Genomic DNA, 18,738 nt, shown 5'->3' with positions numbered 1-18,738 from the left:
TATATTGTTTTTTCATGTTAGCGAGTGCTCTTGATATTCTTTAGCAGTCTTGTTTTGTCGAACTTTAGCATCGGCTGGCAGTACTAAACTCAATTTCACATTTGGGTTAATTTTAACACTTGGTTTTATTAAAAAAGTCTAACCAATAGAAAAAAAAAGAATTAAGGTATTAAACTGTGTTTCTATTGGCCCTATGGTTTTTTTAATAGAAAAATAGTATGAGAATAGAAGGGAATTAAAAAAAGGAAATTAGCCTCTGTTCTCTTCTCCATTCCCCATGGACTACACATACACACGTTAGCCTCTGTGCTTGTGAGTTGTGACCTCCCATTAGCCTCTGCACAAACACACATTAGCCTCTTGCTGCATTTATATATACATCATATATATTCCCTGTTTGTTTGCTTAGCTAAATGTAGAAAATATTAAATGGGGTTTTTTTTTGAAGATTTTATTATTCTTATTGTTATTACCATAGATGTTAAAAGTTCAAACTTGTTTCAACTTTTGTGGGTAATGTAGAAGTAGACTTAGGCAAGCCAAGTGCCAAGTGTTTGTTGTATTAGGCTTAGTGGGTTTCTGTAGTTATGGTTTAATTGGGTAGGGTGACAAATGATTAAAGTCTTAGTCTTTATTGATTGTTTTTGTATTGGATATGGAATGATATGGGAATGCATTTATTGGTTATGCTGTTAATATGTTTCCACAGTTCGAAGTGACTGGAATTGGAAGGAGAAATCTTCGTGCATTTTATTTATCCTGCTCCTTCTTTGGTTTATGCATCATATTTGCCAAGTTACCTACTCGGTCTGAGTTTATTTCCTTGATCACTTAGGTGTTCTGTGCTCTGCATCTTCTTTGTGAGATTGTGGATTGTGAATTTTTTTTTCTAGTTGTGGAGATGTCGCATCTTACTAGAAGTCGTAAGGCGGTGACGACTGCACCCCGTTCAATTCCCCCGCCTTTTACTTCAACAGCCACTGCTCCATCAGAAATGGACCCCAGGCTGGTTAATCCAGTTGATCCGGTTGATCCATATGGTCCCCAGGTTTCCAGGCACCGGCATCATCAGCCTCTTCAGTGGCACTACCTGTTAGCGTCAAGCATGGTCATTGCTGCCCCCGCACGTCTGACACGACATCGGCATCCACTACCGATGCCTCGGGGTCACAATAAGGTAAAGTTAAATAACTCCCTTTATTGCCTTGTGAATTTAGTTATTCATATATTAAGTTCAATCAAAATTTGTACATACTGTAATTGTGCGTTTAGTCCAAATTTAGCTTATTCAACCGTTGTGATTGTTGTTGGATATTATATATTATTCATTACAATGTTCAGGTTTGGGAAATGTTATAACTTTAAGGGAGGTTCTGTCAAAATTTCAGTTTACTTTGTATAGTTTGTTTGACATTTTATATTTTTTTCAGTAAAGAAAAATATCAGGGGACCTTGTCGCCAGTTGAAGATGGCGAAGGTCACCCAGGTGACGAACAAATTTATCACTATCGGATACGATGACTAGCATCGGGTTGCACCAACGGCGGAGCAGCATAGCATATTGGCCCATGACATTGGTCACATTATTCAGACCTATTGCCCTATGTGATGGAAATCTTGGAAGGCAATATCAGACGAGGTGAGGACGAAGGTGCATGATTATTTGTCAGTAAGTATCTTGACTTTTTGTTGCTTTTCCTTTAAAGTGTATATAGTTATATTAATTAATGTATGCAATTAATTTGCTACATTGTAGACGAACTGCAATTTCGACGACATCAACGACAATATGTTGGCGTACATCAATAGGCTCTTTGCTGAACTGTACAAGCAATGGAAGAGCGACCTACACCAATATTTTCAAACATTTGATGATCCGCAGGTCGCTTTTAAGGAGGGTTGCCTGAAGGAGTTTGAGGATCGGGAAGAAAATTGGATGTGGCTCTGCAGTCATTTTCAGGAGCCCGATTTTGTGGTACTTTTTTTTTATATATTTAGTCTAAAAGTATTATACGTTTCTTACTAATGTTTATTGAATTTTTTATGTTTTATTTAAATTACAACTAATACATTTATTCTGTGTATAACAGAAGAAGGCGAAAGCCAACAAGATCAATCGGGAGAAGAATACTCTTCTCCACCATTCGGGTTCGAGACTTTTCACATATAGGATAGAGGCGCGGTGGCAGGTAATAATAAAGCTTTTCATATTTAGTTTTTAATATGTTAGTAATATTTTTTTTTCGTACTAACATTTTTCTTATCTTGTTCTATTAAGGGGGTTCAAAATTCCCGGAGGTCGATGTCTTTGCAAAAGTTTATGTTTAACCCGGGTGTGAGTTGGCCGAGTCCCTTCATGTAAGTATTCTTCAATTGCAATTACTATCTTATGCATTCAAGTATCATGGTTATTATTTCAATGTTATTATTCATATTTTATGTTATATGACACAAGCGACAATGATGAAGAAGAGGCAGTTGGTTCTTCAGGAGTCCACATCCCAGCTTTCTTCCGAGACTCCAATCGAGTTCGTGGATCCCCTTGAGGATGCAGGGTTTCAGATCCTTACAGACACCTTGGATTAGACTCTCGATCGGAGGCATGTATTGTAGGGGGGAATGCTCGACGGCGGGAACCTAGAGCTTATTCATCCTCGCAGTTAAAGGTCAAGGTCACAACTTTAACAGCAGAGATTACCGGCCTTAGGACTGAGGTCGCCTTATATAAGAGACAAATGTCACTGATCATACAAGCCCTCAGTCAATCTGGCATTCGTCTCCCGAATATTCATCCCCCGTCGACGTTCGAGCCCTTCCAACCTTAGCATGCCCAGAACTCTGCCGCTTCGACCTCTGAACTCGTCCTCAACCTAGAGGCCTTCTCGTCCCAATCTTTCCAGCCGCATGTGAACGACGACCTCGTAGATTATTCCACCTTTTTTTTCTTAGTTGTTTACTCCCTTACTTTTTAAACTTTATTTTTCTCTTCATTACATTTTTTTATTGCAATTTTATCTTATTATTTTATTACAAAATTAAACCCATAACCAAACAAAAAAAAAATTATTATTATTTTTTTTTTTTGCGCTACGAATAGCTTCGTAATGCATATTTTTTTGCGATAATCCATTTTCACCATGCAAGAATAACATGTCATCACACAAAGTTTTTAGAGACGAAGATTAGTCGTCCCATGTTGTATCCTGGCATTTTGTGAGACAAATATATTCGTTCCTAAAACTTTGACGTGACGAATGCGAAATCGTGGCTCCTTATTTTTTGTGACCAACGTTTTTGCTCGTCATGCAAAGTCTTTCTTCATAATCTTTGTGTGACGGATTCTGCGCGACGAAGTTTTCGTTGCACATACGTTTATGCGACGATAATAAGCTTTGATCGACTAATTTTTGTTCGTCACGCTAAATGTTAAATTTAGTAGTGATTTTAAGGACTGAAAAGAAGGGAGGGAACAAAAAAAAAAAAAAAAAAAAAAGATGTGTACATTGAAGAAGAAAGGAGAAATTAAAAATTTTCCCGATGTTGTAATGCATGTGTTTAATCGATCATAGAAATCATCCAAGCCAGACCTACTAATTAGACATGGTTTAACTTTTTTGAATACTCGAATCAACTTCAGCTTGAGAGCAAGTGAAAACTTATTCCTCCAGTTTGGTTACTAATTTGAACTAGGGATGGGTAAACAAGTCCTGAACTTGCCGTTTTGGAGCGAGTTCATGCGGCTCGGGATAGGTCTAGATATTCTAAATACAAAATGGGCGGGGCGGGTTTAAATATCTGAGGAAACAGGGCCCTGATCTGGACGGTTTCACCATCCAAAAATCCGAGATTCAATCTGCACCCTTGATTTCCCACACATATCACAACACACGAGTTGAGTTTGTATGTCTCTCTGTCAGATCTCAGTCTCTCGACCTCGACAGACTTCTCTCGACCATTAGACTCAGTCTCTAAAACTCGTTGCTGCTGCTAGTAACAAAAATTTTAAAATTACTATGTTTTTTTAATTATTATGTTAATTTGTTGTTGCTGCTAGCAACAAAAATTTAAAAATTAAAAACAAGATCTCGTGGACCTGTAGGAAACTGCCCGTTTGTAATGGGCTAGGATAGGTTTGGTTCCATTTTTAAAATTATAAAACCCGTCCCGCCCTTGCTTTATTTACAGACAGGTCCGGTCCGGTCCCTCCAATTTTTTGCCCTACCGGGCCTATGTCCACCCATAATTTGAACAACTCATATTCAGCTTGATGAAATTGTATGTGCAAAATAAATAAACACTTTTGATTATGGCCAAAGCCTCATGCGCCCATGAGGTGGTGGTTGGGGGTTTAGTCAATGGATCTCTGATGCCTAAATTAGTTTCTTTGAAAAGAGAGAGTGCTTAGGGATAAAGTGCGTGGCAAAAGTTTACTAGAAATTGGTGGAGATGAGATATTATAAAGCTAGAGTCGGCCACATGTGTAGGGTTTTGCCCTGTGGCGGCATCCGATTGGTTAAGGTGAGTCATCCGTAGGATGGATGAGGAAAGACTAATCCCAAAGATATTATTTAATAAATAATATCTTGGGATTATTTTGGAAGTATTCTTGATTGGATATGATTGTGATTTCTTAGTTGATTGAGTTGATCTTCAATTAGGAGAGTATTAAAGATAAGATTTAGTAATTAATCATATCTTTAATACCTTTGACTTTTCTCCTTGTCACATATTGAGGAGATTGATGAAGGTGTAGTTAGCTGCTCTAGACTTCAGGAATGCTGGATTGCGCATGAAAATCTTTGTAGGCCTCACTAATTTAATAAGGTGTCTTCTTCATGAAAAAGTTCACGAGTGGCAGCTGAATCCTAAACGAATAACTTACAAAAATGAAATATCTTACGTCGTCTCACATATTTGACAGCTTGTTCTAAATAACGCTAAAGTGAAGCGAGTTTTATCATGCACTCATAAACATGTTCTTAGCATGGGTATATCTTCTCTCTCCAAAAAGAACTTTTAGGATTTAACAATTATGGCAGAACATCCATCTTCATCACTTATTTGTAATATATCCAGATGATACCTTTGTTTTCTATAAGTCGTATCACAAGCCATTTTCGATGACCGTGTCTAGGTGCATCGTGGTGCTACCTTTCCTATAGGATACCGCTTGGTTTTCGAAACCTCTATGCTTTACACTAAGTGAGTAACCTTTCTTGTCATGGGATTTACCAGATGCAAAGTCTAAGCCAATAGCATCTTCAAATTATTGTTTGAAGCTCCCGGTGAGCCATTGAAATTTCTTCTAAATATGAAGCATAAAGCAGTTCGCATAGGAATGCCTAGTGAGCAAATACACAAGCTGGTTAGCACCTTCCTTACGCGTCTACTTAGTTAGCATCCTAAATTCGCGTACCCTTGCTTCTTTTAACAGGCTAGTAAAAAAGCTACTAAACCTAGTAATCTTGTATAGTAGCATTTGTCCGATTGCTTTAACAAAGGCTTACCTCCAAGTTCATACCTGTCTTGTCCAAAACTATGGGAAAAGTTGATTTACTAGAACAGAACGTGAACTCGATAGACAAGTTAACCACCTAGAATCGATCCATGACCACTACAAGAGTCCTTTACCAAGTAAGCTACGCAATCGTCTTTACCCGCCTTAGCCAATCTTAGCTTGGACATGTCAACACCAGGCGTAACATTATGGGCTTGATAAGGCATTCGAGCTTGAGAATGCGATAGTTTTGAAGACCTTGGATCTTGTAAAAGTGAAACCATTGAATGAGAAACCATTGAACCTTGTGAACTAGAAACTTGAGATTGTTTTGGAACTTGTGGTTGTGGATTAAGAATAAGAGAGGCGATACTTGAATTCAAATGGGTCAACTCTACACAATAGAAAAAAATAACAATATTTATAATAACTTTAAAAAGTCAAAATATTTTTTATATTATACGGTTTGGTTCGGTTTTAGATGTTAAGAACCGAAATCAAATCGTTTTTAACTTGGGGTTCGGTTTCAAACCGAAACCGTTTCAAAACCATACAAACTGGATCATTTGATGCGGTTTAATTTGGCTTGTGTTTTGGTTTCAATTTTTTGGTTCCAAGTGCCCACCCCTAGTACCTCCATTCATCATTGTTGGACCTCTCACAATACCCTCAGGGATGAATTCTACAATCATATTGCTAATATCACTCTAATACTTAGTCCAATTTGGTGGAGAGAAGCTTCATCCACATTACTTTAAAAGGTTTGCGATCAGGTATAGGAAAACAAAGATTCATACATATAACTTTAACTTTTGGTAATGTCTCGTAAAATCTTCGAAAAATTGTTTGGGCCGTAAATAAAAATCAGGCATGGTAAAGAACTAAATGAATTTTATTGGCTAAAGACCTGCAAAATGTCTCAAGTTTGACTCATATAAATAGGATAATGACTTATATTTGTTACTAAGTTAGGACTCATTGTGGATGAGTTAATGTCTCACCATACGAGTATTTATGTAAACATTATCATTTGTGCTAAAAAGAAGAACTTATTAGTTACTTAGTATTATAGCCTAGTGGTATTTCTCTTCACTTGTAAGTGAGAGGTTCTGGTTTCGATTCTCGTCAAAGGTAAATTTGAACTATATTATTGTTAGCCTATTGTGAGGCTAAGCCCATTTCCGTCCCTTCTTGCTTTTGTTCCGCTATCCATGGTAAGAACCTTAGTATAGATAATATCGTCTAATAATAAAATAAAAAAAAGAACTTACCAAACATATTTCTAAGGAAATTTTATTTAAACCCATTTAACCTTTTTCTACACCCAACTTAAATTTTAAATGTTAATTCTCTATTTTATCCTATTACATAATTACTATTAAGTGCAAAATGAAATTAATAATAAAAATCAAATTTATAAATAGACCCACATACTATAATTAAACCCTAGCATCACCTTTTGTTTCTACGTTCATTCCAATTAAAACCCTGATAGCTTTGATAGAGAAAAACAAGTTTTTCTATTGATGGATGGTGATGTAGAAGTTTTTAATCCTCCAACTAAGGTATGACTCGATTTATGGATATTTTGTTTGTTTGCTTCTACTTTGGATTAAATTTCATATTTTTTATATTATATTGTATTTGTTTTTCTCTACCGTCTGTATGCGCCCCAAAATACCAGTGCAAAGACTTTTGATTAGTACTGCAAAGACATAAAACTTGATTCTTGGTGCAAATAAAGATTGCTCAACCTTAACCACGAACTAATGGGTGGCATGTCTTGCACCTTTTTTTTTATTCGAAATAGCTCCAATTTGTTTATTTGTTTATTAACATAGCAGCAAAATACCCAACCTTATATCACTTCAAAGTTTTTTAAAAAGTACATGAAAATGCTTGATTTAAAAAGGACTGAACTAGAGCTTGCATAACATTCTCTTGGAAAATTCAAGTCTATGAAATGATCTCTTGGATCCCAAGTCCATGGATGGGTTGTGGTAGCAAAAAGAAAAAAACAAGCCATGGAAATGCTAGTCCTATACGACATATGCAATTATAGAGGGGCAAAAGATGCCTCTTTGAAAAAGAAAAAAAAAGATTCAATTAGATATGTTATTTTATAAAGAGAATGGGTGTAAAGATAATTTTACACTTTGAATTAGGTTTAAAAGGATAGTTTAGGTAATAAATTTGAGTTTTAAAGAGATCTCACATCGCCCAGGGGAGTGGATCTTGTAAGCCTTATATGTATATTTTCATCTCTACCTAACACGAGGCCTTTTGGGAACTCATTGGCTTTGGAGTTCAACGAAACTCTGAAGTTAAGCGAGTTTGCGCGGGAGCAATCTCAAGATGGGTGATCCATTGGGAAGTTCTCATGTAAGTTCCCAAAAACAAAACCGTGAGGGCGTGGTCGGGGCCCAAAGCGGACAATATCATGCTATAGTGGAGTCAAAGCCCAGGATGTGGTGGGGGCCTGGGCGGGGATGTGACAATTTGGTATCAGAGCCAATCCCTGGCCGGATGTGTGCCAACGAGGACGTCGAGCCCCAAAGGGGGGTGGATTGTGACATCCCACATCGCCCAGGAGAGTGGATTCTGTAAGCCTTATATGTATATTCCCATCTCCACCTAGCACGAGATCTTTTGGGAGCTTACTGGCTTCGGAGTTCAACGGAACTCCGACGTTAAGCGAGTTCGCGCGGGAGCAATCCCATAATGGGTGACTCATTCAGAAGTTCTCGTGTGAGTTCCCAGAAACAAAACCGTGAGGGTGTGGTCGGGGTCCAAAGCGGATAATATCGTGTTACGGTGGAGTCGAGCTCAAAATGTGATAATAGGGATAAAGAGAGTAAATTAGGTGTAGAAAGAAGTTAGATGGACTCAAATAAAATTTCCCTATTTCTTATTATTAATCAATGCATTGTGTTTGGTAAGCTATGCGATTGGGATGTCTTTGGACTTGGAGTGCAATCCAAGGGTTTACCCAAAAAAATAAAAAAATAAAAAAATAAAAAAGATGATGTGGGGCTGATAATTTATCCTTCCAACAGACTTTCATAAAAATAAATAAATAAATAATAAAAACATTTCCATAGAGGGCAATTTTGCAGACGGAGGGAAAAAGAGCCCGTGCTGTGCCTGTTGGACTCTCGGGGTTTTGTGTCATGATACAAAATCGAAATGGGTTTTCGCTTAAATCAGCCATCCACCAAAAATTCACCGAAGAAGTTTTCCTAGAAAATCATGCCCTTTCCTCGGTTCATTTTCTTCTCGTCCAAACAACGCTCACAGGAGGCTCTCAATCTAATTCGGAGGTACTCACTCCACGACCCCTTTGAGATTTCTTTACTGGTAGAATTTAATTCATGTCAGTACTCTTGAATCCCTGGAATTCAATCTTTATTTTGGAATCACTCCTTTTCAATTTCACCGAATTGGGTTTTTGATATGCAGACTAGATTTTATGTTGCTAAATTCTTATAAATGTTTGCGTTCATATATACGCACATAAGTGTATCATTTTAAATTACATCCCAAATGTCTGTTGTTGAAAGATGCTTGGAGTAGTAGTATATGTGTTCTTATCACCTTTTTCTTGCAAATTGGTTTTGCAATGGCAAGTTCTATGTTTGGTTTTAGAACAGTTTTCACTACAACCCGAATGTGTTAATTTGAAAGATAAAATGCGTCAACTATGTGATATTTGGTTATGTTTCAGTACATTGTCTTTTACAAGTGGATGATTTTATTGCATTTTTGACCATTAACTTGATGTGGGTTTTTTGGGGTTTTATGTTTCATCCCACTATTGAGCACATTGGGGTTTTGAATTGAAGAACGTAAAATTCCAAATGGATTTTTGTCGGTTATATGTGAAGTGGAATTCACCATTCTGGCAAGCATAAATCTATATTCTAACCCCATTTGGAGATACCGCTCAAAGTTCTGTTTCATGTTTCCTTTAGCATTTGAGTTTTGACTAAATCGCTTGTGCTTGCTATAGGTCTGGCTTCTCTAAGAAAATTCAGTCACGTAATTATGCCAAGTCATCGAACCATGCTAATGGGAAGACAGATATTAGACCTCCTATGAATGTAGAAACACCACCGGCTTCTCGCTCATGGGGCACCTATGTTATTGTATGCAGCCTTCACCTTTATGTTCTCTTATCAGTGTTATTATCTACATCTTCTTGCTTTCAGATGTAGTGAAAAATGTGCATCTGTCTCATGCTTTTCCGGGATTGAGTTCCCTTTATTTAATGTAAACAGATTGTCTCTAACCTCTATTGATATTGTTCATAATATACTTTTTCTGCAGCCGGTTGCTGGTATACTAGGATTTGCTGGTATCGCAACTTTCATTCGCTATAACGATGAGAGGAGAGTAACTTTGAAAGGTACAGTTTCAGCCTGTGATATTGCTATGTAACTGTGTTTGGTTTGAAGAAGTTGGAATACATTTACCTAGTTATGTGGCCTTTTTATATAATTTTGTTTTCTTGTTCTTCCTCCTTATTTGTTCCATTAAGTGGAATCCAATCATTTGTTGGTATAAAATGGTATTTAAGTTAAATGGCTAATTTTATCTGTCAAAGATAGCTTATTTCAGCAACTTAAGAGTCTTTGCTTCTGACTGTAAAAGCGTTCGAAGTTTTTAAGGGATTATTTGATGTTAGCCTTGACGTGTGAAATACAAGAGGTTTCATGATGAATGGTATACCTCCAATCTGAAATCTCTAGGATATTGGTTATAAAATCATTTATCTAGTGAAATTAGACTGTTTATGTGAAGTGTTACTGGTTTGGCCATCATGCCATTTTCTTTTGAGATAAATCATTAATGTCTGTTTTGTACATTAGTTGGAAAATGTTTAATAGGATTTCTTGGTTTTAAATGTAAATAAAACTTGCAGCACATATGTCATGTTGACCCTCAGTTAGGATTTATTTTGGGCGTAGACAAATTGTTCTTCATGCAGGACTACATCTTTTGTTCCTTTTCTTCATTTAATAGCTTTTGCATTATGAATGAGTAACATAAACAATTTTGTCTTGTGAACTTGTTGTTATGTTTGACAATACAGGATAGGAATGGTTGGTATGACAGTTTAATAATGGCTGAATGAGTTTATATTGTTTGTAATACTAAGTTTGGTGATTTTCTTGTGCTAATCTGCAATGGCTTGGGTTTGGCTTGACTGACAGCCATATTAAACACTACTACTGATAACTGAAATGGAACCCTAAAAGTGATATAAGTGGTATGAAGGAAAACAATGAAAACCTCGGTACTTTTATATTCTATCTTCATAGCTTCATTTTCCACTCGAGAAAACTTAGAGTGACATACAGGTGATGGCATAATTACGTATGAGGAGTGAGGCCTAATCTTGTCATGGTATTCGGTATTCTCTAAGGTAATTGGCACCCCAAGATTTATCCTACCTGAGTTTTTGCTGTAACTAGTCTGTGTCAGGCTATAAAACATGATGGCTTGCAGCATTGCAGCGTATTATCATGTACAGGGACTAATGGGTTAGTGTATGGGTTCTCGATTTGTGCAAATTACTTGTGGGGAGGGAAATAGGCGCCCAAGCAAGCAGGTCTTACATTAAGCATGAGATATTGTTACTAGGTTGAGAAATTCGTTGGAGTAAGGCCTAGAGTTACTGCAGCCAATGTTTAGGTATTATTAGAAAATGGTAATTATGTGTTAAGTTATGATTTTGAAGGGTAAATTAAATGCCTTCCCGTGAACTTTGTTTCAGGCCAAGTTTGGAATATTGTGATCAGTTACTTATATCTATGCAAATCATTTTTTAATCAGTTACAACATTTGGAGAGAGGATTTGGACTTGGAACCTGTTTAGAGGAGAGGTGTGGATACCAGTTGGGTTATACCGTAATCAAAATCAATAGGAAGCGAAACAGAATATAGGGTAATCGGCCCTTTATGCTCTCAGCTATTACAGTAGTGTCAAATTACCCACCAGACATTTTTTTCAGCCAATTTAGGACCTGAAATATATAAAATGGTAAATCTAGGACACACCGTCAGATTCCTTGCAAGTCCATCCAAGCTGTTGTCAAATAAAGTCAGGTGACCTATCTTCGAAGTTGTCATTTATCGCAGATGTTTTACAACCCCCATGTACCATTACAGAAGGTTCAAGCCTCCTCAATTGGAATCACTTGAAAAACAAGGCAGCTTCCTCAGTTATCTGAGCTTGGGGTTCCTCTGTTATGTAGCCACTTCGTAGCTCTGTTTGTCTTTGCACCCAAATTTAACGGGAGATAACAGAGAAAAAAGAAAGAATACCAATATTTAAGAATCCCCCTATCGCTTACCCAACATCTCTATTCCCTATCAGAGTACCCCTAACCCAGATTATATTATCTGAAAATTCAATGGGGTACTTGATGACCCAATTCCATATCAGTTTCTACGTTCAATAGCTGTGCTGGGTGGAAAATATTACAAATCAGACTTGTAGACAAGTCTGAGCTTATAGATTTGGACAAGGAATACTTCACCAACACTGCTTAAGTGAAACTTCAAAACCCAAAGACGTAAAAAAGTTTGATTTTATGGCAATCTTGAATACGCTTTTGGAGAATAAGAGGGCAACGATGTAGCTGGTTTGGTTTGGATGTGTGCACTCGGTTGGAGGTTTGGAAATTGGTAGGGACAAATTTGATTGAAATGGAGGAAGTGGGCTGACGATGATGGATGATGTGATTTTCGTTTTGCAATTGTTCTCTTGGAGAAATTCCGATGGAGGAGGCTTGATCTTTATGCAGTCTGATCGATCTCTGTACTGTATGGGGCTGCAAGGGTTGTAGAATATCTGACTAAGCTGCCCTCAAAAGTGAGTTGCGTGCTGGATACATGAATCTACTTGATGCTAGCTTGGATGGAATTGCTAGGAACGTGACGTGTCCTAGATTGACCATTTTAATAAATTTGAGATCATAAATTGGCTGAATAAAAGTCTTGAGGGGTAAATAGACACTTAATAGTTCAGGGAGCAAAAATCTGATTACCCAAGATTATAATATCTTTCCATATGAGGTTCATGTGCATCTCACCTATTCAATATCTACCCATTTGGTATAACTTCAACTTTGTCTGAAATCTTATGAGAAATTCATAATAAATTTAGTTCCTCATTGAACTCTGTGTGAGAATGTGAGGACAAAGTCCTACTACATTGGTGAAGGATCAAACCATGCAAGGGCTTCTAAGGAGTTGGGATACTCCGCATATTGCCAATTGGTTTTATGGTGGAACCTCAACTTTCTTCACTCTGTTATCCCCATGTTAAAAGAACATCTAGCTTCCCTATTTGAAAACTTAATGGCTCTTCAAGTTTGTTCCTGATTGAATTGATATAGAAAGGACTGTTTATTTTGTAAGGCCAAGTGATAATCCCTTTTCTTACTTTTTCCTTCTGAGCAGGCCAGGGTAACAACCAGTGCAGGAACAATGTCAGGGGCCCGATAATCGGTGGTCCATTCACTTTAGTAGACACAGAGAATCACACGGTCACTGAACGGAATCTATTAGGAAACTGGGTTCTTCTCTACTTTGGATATACTTCTTCTCCTGATGTTGGACCAGAGCAAATCCAGATGATGGCCAAGACCATAAACATATTAGGTTTGCGACACTTGTTAACATTTCATATGTGAACACAATTTCGAGGTTTGATTACTGATGCGCTTCGTTCTCTTTTTTGCTTTCATAAGAGTCGAGATATAATTTGAAGGGTCTACCGGTATTTGTTACACTTGATCCAGAACGTGACAACCCTTCTCATCTTCGTGCCTACCTCAAAGGTCCAAATTCTTCTACAGCCCAGTTTGTAATTTTATATTCAAATTGTTTATACACAGATGGTTTAGTTAATATCTCCTTTTGGCTTCCCCACCCACCTCACTCAAAGTTTTCATGGACAGAGTTTGATTCAAGGATTGTGGGGTTAACTGGACCTGTATCAGCTATAAGGCAGATAGCTCAGGAATACCGTGCTTATTTTAAGAAGGTTGAAGAAGACGGAGATGACTATCTCGTTGAGTCTTCCCACAACATGTGAGCCACTAGCTTAAATCTTTTCCTTTTCAAGTTTTCTGGTTATTAGCTTATAGTGGCTGTAATTTGTATTGAAACAAGCAGGTATTTGATGAACCCAAACATGGAAGTCGTGAGATGCTTTGGTGTAGAGTACAATGCAGAAGAACTGTCAGAAGCAATAGTAAAGGAACTGAAAAGAACCTCAACTTAAGAGCCGAAAGGTTTTGCAAGGCGTAATGGAGATTTTACATTCCTCCCATCCTTCATTCTCTCTCTCTTAGGCATACATATCACAGAATTTGATCGCCACTCTTGATTAGGTAGCAGTTTAGAACTTTCACAGTTTCTTGGTTCAGAATTTTTTTGTTTTTGTTTTTGTTTTTTAATGCTACCTCAAATTCGGTTCATTTCTTAACTTCATTGGTTGTAGACAAGAATATGTAACTTTCTTTTCTCAAATTGTTGGGTGATCGAGTCCTTATTACTTGCAATGATGAGACATGTTATAGGCAATTAAAACGTCTATGGGTCCAATCCGTTGTTTGATGGTATTGAATGTAATTTTGGTTACGTTACCCAACCTCACACGGGTTACAAGCCCATCTGCACAAGGCAAAGTCGGTACCTCGTGGACCTTGACCTTGTTCTCGAGTTTGAAATCACTCTGGCGATTACTTGCGGCTGCTTCAACTTCTGTCGAGAGACTTCGTTAGCAACTCGGAGGACCTGAAGCGGATCTTTCGTGTTATGCGCGACGTGGTGGAGAGATCGCTAAGGAGACAGAGCTGGTGTCTGGATTTTGAGTGCCTTGAATAACAACACCAATGTAGCACCACTTAACTAGGTTTGCTTGCTCTCATTTAAATCTGCCTAAACCAAACCAAGTTTTGATCCCATACGTTCATGAGTTGAAGAATGATTTTCATATCATCTCTTGTTTCACATTTTATGCTTTTTGTTTTTCCTGCTAACGTGTATTTATGCATTTATTAAGTAATATTCGGAACTTGTCTGATTTATAAAAATAAAGATTCGAACTTGAGTGCAAAGAAACAATGCGCTGCACGATATACACACATTTAAGTTTGGGTCCTACGTGGGATGTTGAAACCAACAGAGACATGCCAAGCTCAAAGGAAATGAAGGCAATGACAGATTGACATTAGGTTGTGGTGACTGGTGAGTCAATCTGAGCTGTGCTTTCGTTTCTAAAAATCTAGAGATCGTCATTTAACGCAAGACCGGGTCTTCTGCTTCCACCTCTGCACCGCACCAGAGAACAAAAAACACAAATGAGAACGTGAAGAAAAAGAAACATAACAAAAAACAAATCCGGAAACAGAAACTCAAAAAATAAAAACCAGAACAAGATTCAACACCAGCTATTACAGTCTATGTTTTTTTATTTTTTATTTTGTAAATTTGTGTTTTATACAAGAACAAACCCGTAAACTGTTATTCTCTTTTCCTGCCCCTGATTAGCTAATGATGCAATCCATTTTCGTCTCTCTTGCACAGAGCAGAGAGAAATCAAGGAGGCATTGTTTCTAGATTCGCAGGCAGATGGTCACTCAGCTCCAGGAGGCCATGCACATAATCTCCTGCTTCCCCTCTCATTTTTTCATTCATTTTTAATACTTTTTCTTTTTTTCCTTTTTCATGCACTTGATGTTCTTCTCTTGGTTTTGTTACGTCACACCATGCGCAAATTTGATCAGGGTGAGAGATAGCAATTAATAAAAAATGGGAGACTCGCCGGAGAAGAAATCAGGTTGCGGCATCTTGAGTGCTGTTTTTGGGCGGAATAGTTTCTGGCCGAGAAGAACAACTTCTACGGCTTCTCTTCCGGTATCCAACAACAACAATGCCACGTTAGTTAAAACACCAAGCACTCCCAATTCCAAACGGCGTCGTGGTGGCTCCGATGAGGCTTCCTTCCTTGATTCATCAAGCAATGTACCATCAGATCATTCATCGAAACCGATCACGAAGCCTTCCCAGTATAGTAATAGGGCACCCCCTATACAACAGCAGCAGCAGCAGCAGCAGCAACAACAACAACAACAGCAGCAACAACAACAACAACAACAACACCAACACCAACACCACCAACAAAAAATGGCGCCAAGCCAAGGTTATGTGAACCAAGGCCGAAGGGTTCCAAAGGAGGCGGTTGGCATATCTGGGGAGCTTGAGAGCATGATTACTGATCATCAAAAATCAAAAGGGAGTAGTAGCCTTGTTAGGGCTTCATCCAGCAATGTTATGCTTTTCGGAAATTTGGGTAACTTGAGACAACCTGGTGGCGGTGGTGGTGGAGGTGGTGGAAATGCAAGCCCGTATAATGTTCTTGATTATCTTCCAAAGACTGCTAGAGAGGAAGCTCCAATGCCGACTCATGTAAACGTGGGGAAGACAAGTACTGCTAGGGAAGAGAAGAGACGAAGTGAGCCGGAACCACCTGCTTCCTTATGTCGCGCATTGTCTACTAGAATGGACCCCGAAACATTGAAGATCATGGGCAATGAAGATTACAAGAACGGAAGATTTGCAGAAGCATTGGCTTTGTATGATGCTGCAATTTCTATTGACCCCAATAAGGCTTCTTATAGGAGCAACAAGAGTGCCGCATTAACCGCTCTAGGTGAAATTCTTGAGGCAGTTTTTGAGTGCAGAGAAGCCATTCGGATTGAACCCCACTATCATAGGGCTCATCATCGTCTGGCAACATTATATCTTAGGTACAGCATAAAATTCCACATGTCAGTTTCATTTTGGAGTTGCAACTTTTGTCTTTAAAATTCTGTTCGCCTAGTTGTTCTTAAAATTAATGTGTTATGTACATATAGATTAGGGGAAGCAGAAAAAGCTTTGTATCACTACAAGCATGCTGGACCAGAGGCTGATCAAGAGGACATTGCTAAAGTAAAAACTCTTCAGGCCTGCCTGAACAAGTGCACAGAGGCTCGTAGGTTAAGAGATTGGAACACCCTCATAAAGGAATCCCAAAGCGTTATATTAGCCGGTGCAGATTCAGCGCCCCAGGTCAGACATAAAATTATCAAATTCTAGTCTCATCATTACTAGAATTGCTTCTCTCTTATCCTCTAGTAGATGTCCCTTGAATAAGTCTATAAGAATTTGTTTCTCAACTTTACCTGAAAATGTGATGTGTCTTAAAAGTTTCTTTCAAATGTAGAAAAAAAAAATGTTTTGTGGATTGACTAATATTGATTTCATTTTTACACTCCACGAAGATATATGCTTTGCAAGCGGAGGCCTTGTTGAAGCTCAATAGGCACAAGGAAGCAGATGAAGCATTATCCAGGGGTCCAAATTTTGATGTTGATGCCTGCACCAAATTCTTCGGCCCAATTGGTAACGCGAATTTGCTAGCAACACGAGCTCAGGTGGACATGGTTGCTGGCAGGTAGTGTATTTTATATCTTTATAGTAGCTGTTTTAGTTACGATTATGCTAATCCTTATGCAGTCTCCAAAGGAAGAACGTTCATAAAAAAGAAATTAAGAAAAAGGAAATATCATTGGAAACACATACATTAAGCTTTTTCTTAATTTGGTCAAATAATTTTTTTATTTGTTTTGCAATGGTTTGGCAGATTGGATGATGCATTAGAGGCAGCTCAACGAGCATCACAGCTTGACTCAAACAACAGGGAAGCAAACATGGTAATGAGAAAGGCTCGAGCTGTTGTGGTAGCTCGATCAAAAGGCAACGAGCTTTTCAAGACAGCAAGGTTCTCAGAGGCATGTGCTGCATACGGGGAGGGACTTGAGCACGATCCTTATAACTCGGTGTTATTATGCAACCGTGCTGCTTGTCGTTCAAAACTTGGCCAATTAGATAAAGCAATTGAGGACTGTACAGCTGCCCTTAATGTCCGCCCATCTTACAGCAAGGCTAGATTAAGAAGAGCAGATTGCAATGCTAAGGTGACCACTGTACTCATTCATATATCCACATCTTTCCTGTAAAAAACAATTTTCAAGTTGTTCATATTGTTGCTCTTTCATTGTGTTACAAGTGAGTTGTAATGTTTATATGTTGACGTACCAAGCAGTTGAAAAAATGGGAAGCTTCAATACAAGACTATGAGATTTTGATAAAGGAAGCACCAGAGGATGAGGAGGTAAACTGTGCTTTGTCTGAGGCGCGGGTGCAGCTCAGAAAACAGCGAGGCTAACAAGAGAGCTTAGACGTGGACAATGGAAACAAGCCAATGCAACTAAATTAGAACGAAATAGCCATGAAAGAAAGTTGCCCTTCTGCAATTGGATGGCTCTTGGAGCTCAAGAAGAGACAGAACTTATGAGTGGTAGGAAAAAAAACAAAAGATGATTTTTCAAATAGGGGACTGAAAGTGGCAATTCATACAATGTACACAGATACGTGACCCAATTTTCTTTTATGTATAGTTGTATTTGTGCAATTCTTTCTGGGAAATGTATTTGATATTGCTTATAAGAGTTGTCAAAAAAGTACTTGGGAGAAACCTTGAATTCTTTGTTTCTGCAAGCCGAAATGTTTCCCTCATTACCAATGTTGCACCGATATGGATACTATAAGATTCGTACTTTGCTACTCTTAATTTTTTAGAAAAGCTAATAAAAAAAATTTCAAAATTTTGAGTTTTAACAAAAAATCATGTAATAACTTTATTTAATGGTTAGTAGAAAGCCCAATATTAAATCAATCCAAATAAAATGACCCAACCAAAATAACATAATAATTTCTCAATTTTACTCTGACGCTTTTAGGTTACGTAAGTCTTGTTTTTTTGTTAGTTTAGTTATGTCTACAAATAGAGTTATAAAGACCATGTGTTTGAAAATTTTCAGATACCCCATTAGTTTTAGGCCAAATCAGATAAATGATCCTTGTGGTCATAAGATATTCGAAAGATAGTTCTTGTGCAAAAAAAAACTCAGATTTATACCCCTGTGGTGTACTCCATTAGTAAATTTAGTCCAAAAATGATTTTTCCATTAACTATTTATTAATACATGGGTAAAATTATACTTTGACATGTGCACCTTCTTATTCCTCGTCTTTATATTGTCCAATGTATAAGAACAAGGTCTGTAATTTGTACTTTCACAACACCACGTCCGAGAAGTATGGATAAGAAGAAAGTCTGT

General features: G+C 37.8%; 1 protein-coding gene and 1 pseudogene across 1 annotated transcript; both read left to right on the top strand.

Annotated features, from left to right (window-relative positions):
• The first annotated feature begins 8,590 nt into the window (after positions 1-8,590).
• LOC103931926 (protein SCO1 homolog 2, mitochondrial) lies at positions 8,591-14,092 on the top strand. The gene is made up of 7 exons (XM_009341458.3): positions 8,591-8,817; positions 9,507-9,642; positions 9,824-9,902; positions 12,965-13,165; positions 13,255-13,344; positions 13,465-13,597; positions 13,682-14,092. The coding sequence occupies exons 1-7, from the start codon at positions 8,747-8,749 to the stop codon at positions 13,788-13,790; spliced, it is 819 nt and encodes a 272-aa protein (XP_009339733.2). The 5' UTR covers positions 8,591-8,746; the 3' UTR covers positions 13,791-14,092.
• A 152-nt stretch (positions 14,093-14,244) lies between these two features.
• LOC103931927 lies at positions 14,245-17,834 on the top strand (annotated as a pseudogene).
• Positions 17,835-18,738: the final 904 nt, after the last annotated feature.

This window comes from the organism of the source record quoted next, unplaced genomic scaffold, assembly GCF_019419815.1.
Source record: "Pyrus x bretschneideri cultivar Hongxiangsu unplaced genomic scaffold, Pyrus_bretschneideri_v1 Contig104, whole genome shotgun sequence".
Taxonomy (NCBI): Eukaryota; Viridiplantae; Streptophyta; class Magnoliopsida; order Rosales; family Rosaceae; genus Pyrus; species Pyrus x bretschneideri.
Note: the sequence above shows the minus strand (reverse complement) of the source record. Positions and strands in the feature narration are given on the sequence as shown.

Coding starts and splice junctions, on each gene's coding strand:
- LOC103931926 (XM_009341458.3), top strand. CDS start 8,747: ATGCCCTTTCCTCGGTTCATTTTCTTCTCGTCCAAACAACGCTCACAG. Junction 9,643..9,823: donor CATGGGGCACCTATGTTATT/GTATGCAGCCTT, acceptor CTTTTTCTGCAG/CCGGTTGCTGGTATACTAGG. Junction 13,598..13,681: donor GTTGAGTCTTCCCACAACAT/GTGAGCCACTAG, acceptor TGAAACAAGCAG/GTATTTGATGAACCCAAACA.